The sequence below is a fragment of the Octodon degus genome, unplaced genomic scaffold, assembly GCF_000260255.1.
Source record: "Octodon degus isolate 3935 unplaced genomic scaffold, OctDeg1.0 scaffold00236, whole genome shotgun sequence".
In the NCBI taxonomy this organism is placed as follows: domain Eukaryota; kingdom Metazoa; phylum Chordata; class Mammalia; order Rodentia; family Octodontidae; genus Octodon; species Octodon degus.
This window is the reverse complement of record NW_004524812.1, coordinates 346,624-349,215: the sequence shown is the minus strand read 5'-3', so window position 1 is coordinate 349,215 and position 2,592 is coordinate 346,624. Positions and strand designations below refer to the sequence as shown.

Below are 2,592 nucleotides of genomic sequence, written 5' to 3'. Positions count from 1 at the left end.
ATATATGTGCCTTGCATCATATTCCATAATGATCTTCTGCGCTCTTTCACCATCCCCATAAGTTTGCAACCCTCCAAACTGAGGTCATTATCAATCACCTGCAAGTAGAGACTATAACTAACTTTTGGCACCAATTCAATTTAAACATAGTGAATTTGGGTGATTTCTGGACAGTAGTGTTTCCTCCTAGATACTATCTTTGACTTTGTTTTTCAGTCAAACAATTCATCTTTTTTGTTGTTTTTATGACAGAGATATGTTTCTGGAACTCAGTCTTTGTGAATGTGTTTCTATGCTAAGCACTCTGCATTTAGTCCATTGGGTCTGGCTCCCAGCCCTACTTTTTTCTAGCCCTCTTAATAATTGGGGCTCGATGTCTGACTTTAGCCCATTGAGTTGCTGTCTGCTAACAGTTACCAGACAAAGAAGTTCCTAGATATATTATATTGCTTCCTACTGGATAATCCTCATTCTGACATTCTGCTTATCTAAACTAGTTGATCTACTCTTCCGCCTCTGTGACAGAAGTATTACATCTAAGGTCACCTCTGAAATTCAGTATTCTTATGCTTTGCTCACTTCATTTTAAATTCTTGAGCCCACAGACACTTTACTTATTTTCTTTATCTTACAATAGCTATTAGCATGATGAAAAATACCTGTTCCATGTTATGCCTAAGATATTTGATATATAGACAGATAATGAGGTTAAGCTCAACAGTCTAGGTTGTAAGGTAATAACAATAAGCTTCTCTTCTAGAGGCTTAACAACCTAAGTTTGCAGACCAAAAATTAGAGAAGAAGGAAGGCTGCAAGGAAAGCCAACATTTTGGCCCTAGCCTTCCAAGTTCAATTAAGAATCAGGACATATGAGAACTTGTACTGTAACGTCATGTAACCCAGTTGAGTCCCAAGTTTTCTGATCAAGGAGATTATGGAGCCAAAGAGGAAAGTGATTGATGATGTAGAGTGTGCCTAAGGAGAGTCACATGGAGAGAAAACATTCTCTCAGGCTTTCACAGAGAGCACATTGGTCAAGCAATGGCTATGACTCATCCACACGGCTGACACTGATCTACAAACTGAGATACAGGGTATCAGGATAAGTCCTGAAGGGATTTGAATGACCTTATCAGATTCAAAAGCTATAATTCTTGTTACATAGGTCTTGCTTTACCTCGGTCTTAACCATTCTGCATAAAAGTATAAAAATAAATTATAAGAAGTAAAGCCATGTTGTTATGTTGAGCTGTAGAGGATTCAGGTCAACAGCTTCTTACATTTCCAGTCAAGTGGAAGACCCAATACTATTATGGACTACTGGAGTATTTTGGAAAGTTTCGCTGAGTTCACACACTTATAATATTTAAATGATGAAACTAAACAAAAAAAGGGGATAGAGACGAATGGCCATTTTATATCTGTGTATTCATAATGGTTAGAATAGATATATAGCTACATTCTCTTAATTCAATGAATAGAGGGATTTGTTCTACCAGAGTTTGTAAATAGGATATCATGTCTGCATCTTGTACAACAAATAATCACTAGGAAGACAGTATGCAATGTGTTACTTACTGAAACTGTCCTACCGATTTGAAACTATCTCATTGCTGTTTGTTTCTGAATAAATTATGGAAAAATGGAAAATATAGCTATTAGCACAAACATTATCCTTGTGATTCTTGTTCTTTTCCCTCTTTTTTTTTTTTTTACAAAGATTGGCTAGGAAATGAAACAGTCTTACTGACCTCAAATAAAAGCCCTTCAAAACCAAGTTCTTTCTTTTTCTTCTTCAGTTTCATCATTTTATTGACATGGCTGGTGACAATAGCAAGGGCTCCCTCATCGATGGGGATTTGGGGAGCTGAATGAGAATATAGGTGAGATGCCACCAGACCTCGAGACTCCGGCCTTCTTACTTGTTCTTGACGTGGACCATCTGGTCAAGCAGAGACTTGGTGCCATCTCCCATAAGGGGATGGAGCTGCTGGATGCTCTCTATCACAGTTTCCAGGTACTGAGGGGCGATGCATTTCTTGTGTTTGTTCTGAGCCTCCTTACCAGCCTGGTCCAAGATGTTAGCTGTCAGAAACTCTAGGACGCCAGCGAGGAAAACTGGTGTGGCAGAGGACAGTCGCTGCGCATAGCCACCTTCTCTCAGGTATCGCTCCACTCGGCTAACGGGAAACTGGAGTTCTGCCCATGAGGAGCGGGAAACTGCCCTTTTTCTGGGCTTTGAAGACTTCCTTCCTCTTTTCTTCCCAGTCATTACATTTGACAAAAACTGACCCAGCTTGATGTGTCCTGTGGCAGGAGCTGCTGAAACTAAATGTTCTTACAGCCTCTTTGTGCTTTTTATTGGTCAGGAGTTGGGTTTGTAACACTCAGATTTTGTGATGTCATGGGTGGCCACTGACCTCTGTTGAGGTCTCTGTCTATGTATGTCCATGGTGTGAACCTCGTTGCCCCAGTAACTGGAAGCATTATTTAAGGGAACTCTAACCTTCCAATAAACTTTATTTTATTTTTTTTCAGAACCAGGGATTGAACTCAGACCCTTTGCTTGCTAGGGAAGTGGAAAGCCCAGTA

At 39.9% G+C, this 2,592-nt stretch overlaps 1 protein-coding gene across 1 annotated transcript; it reads right to left on the bottom strand.

Annotated features, from left to right (window-relative positions):
• Nucleotides 1–1,918: 1,918 nt before the first annotated feature.
• Nucleotides 1,919–2,272, bottom strand: LOC101587162 (histone H2A-Bbd type 1-like). The gene has a single exon (XM_004645707.1). It carries the CDS (start codon nucleotides 2,270–2,272, stop codon nucleotides 1,919–1,921), a length of 354 nt encoding a protein of 117 aa, XP_004645764.1.
• Between the last annotated feature and the right edge of the window lie 320 nt (nucleotides 2,273–2,592).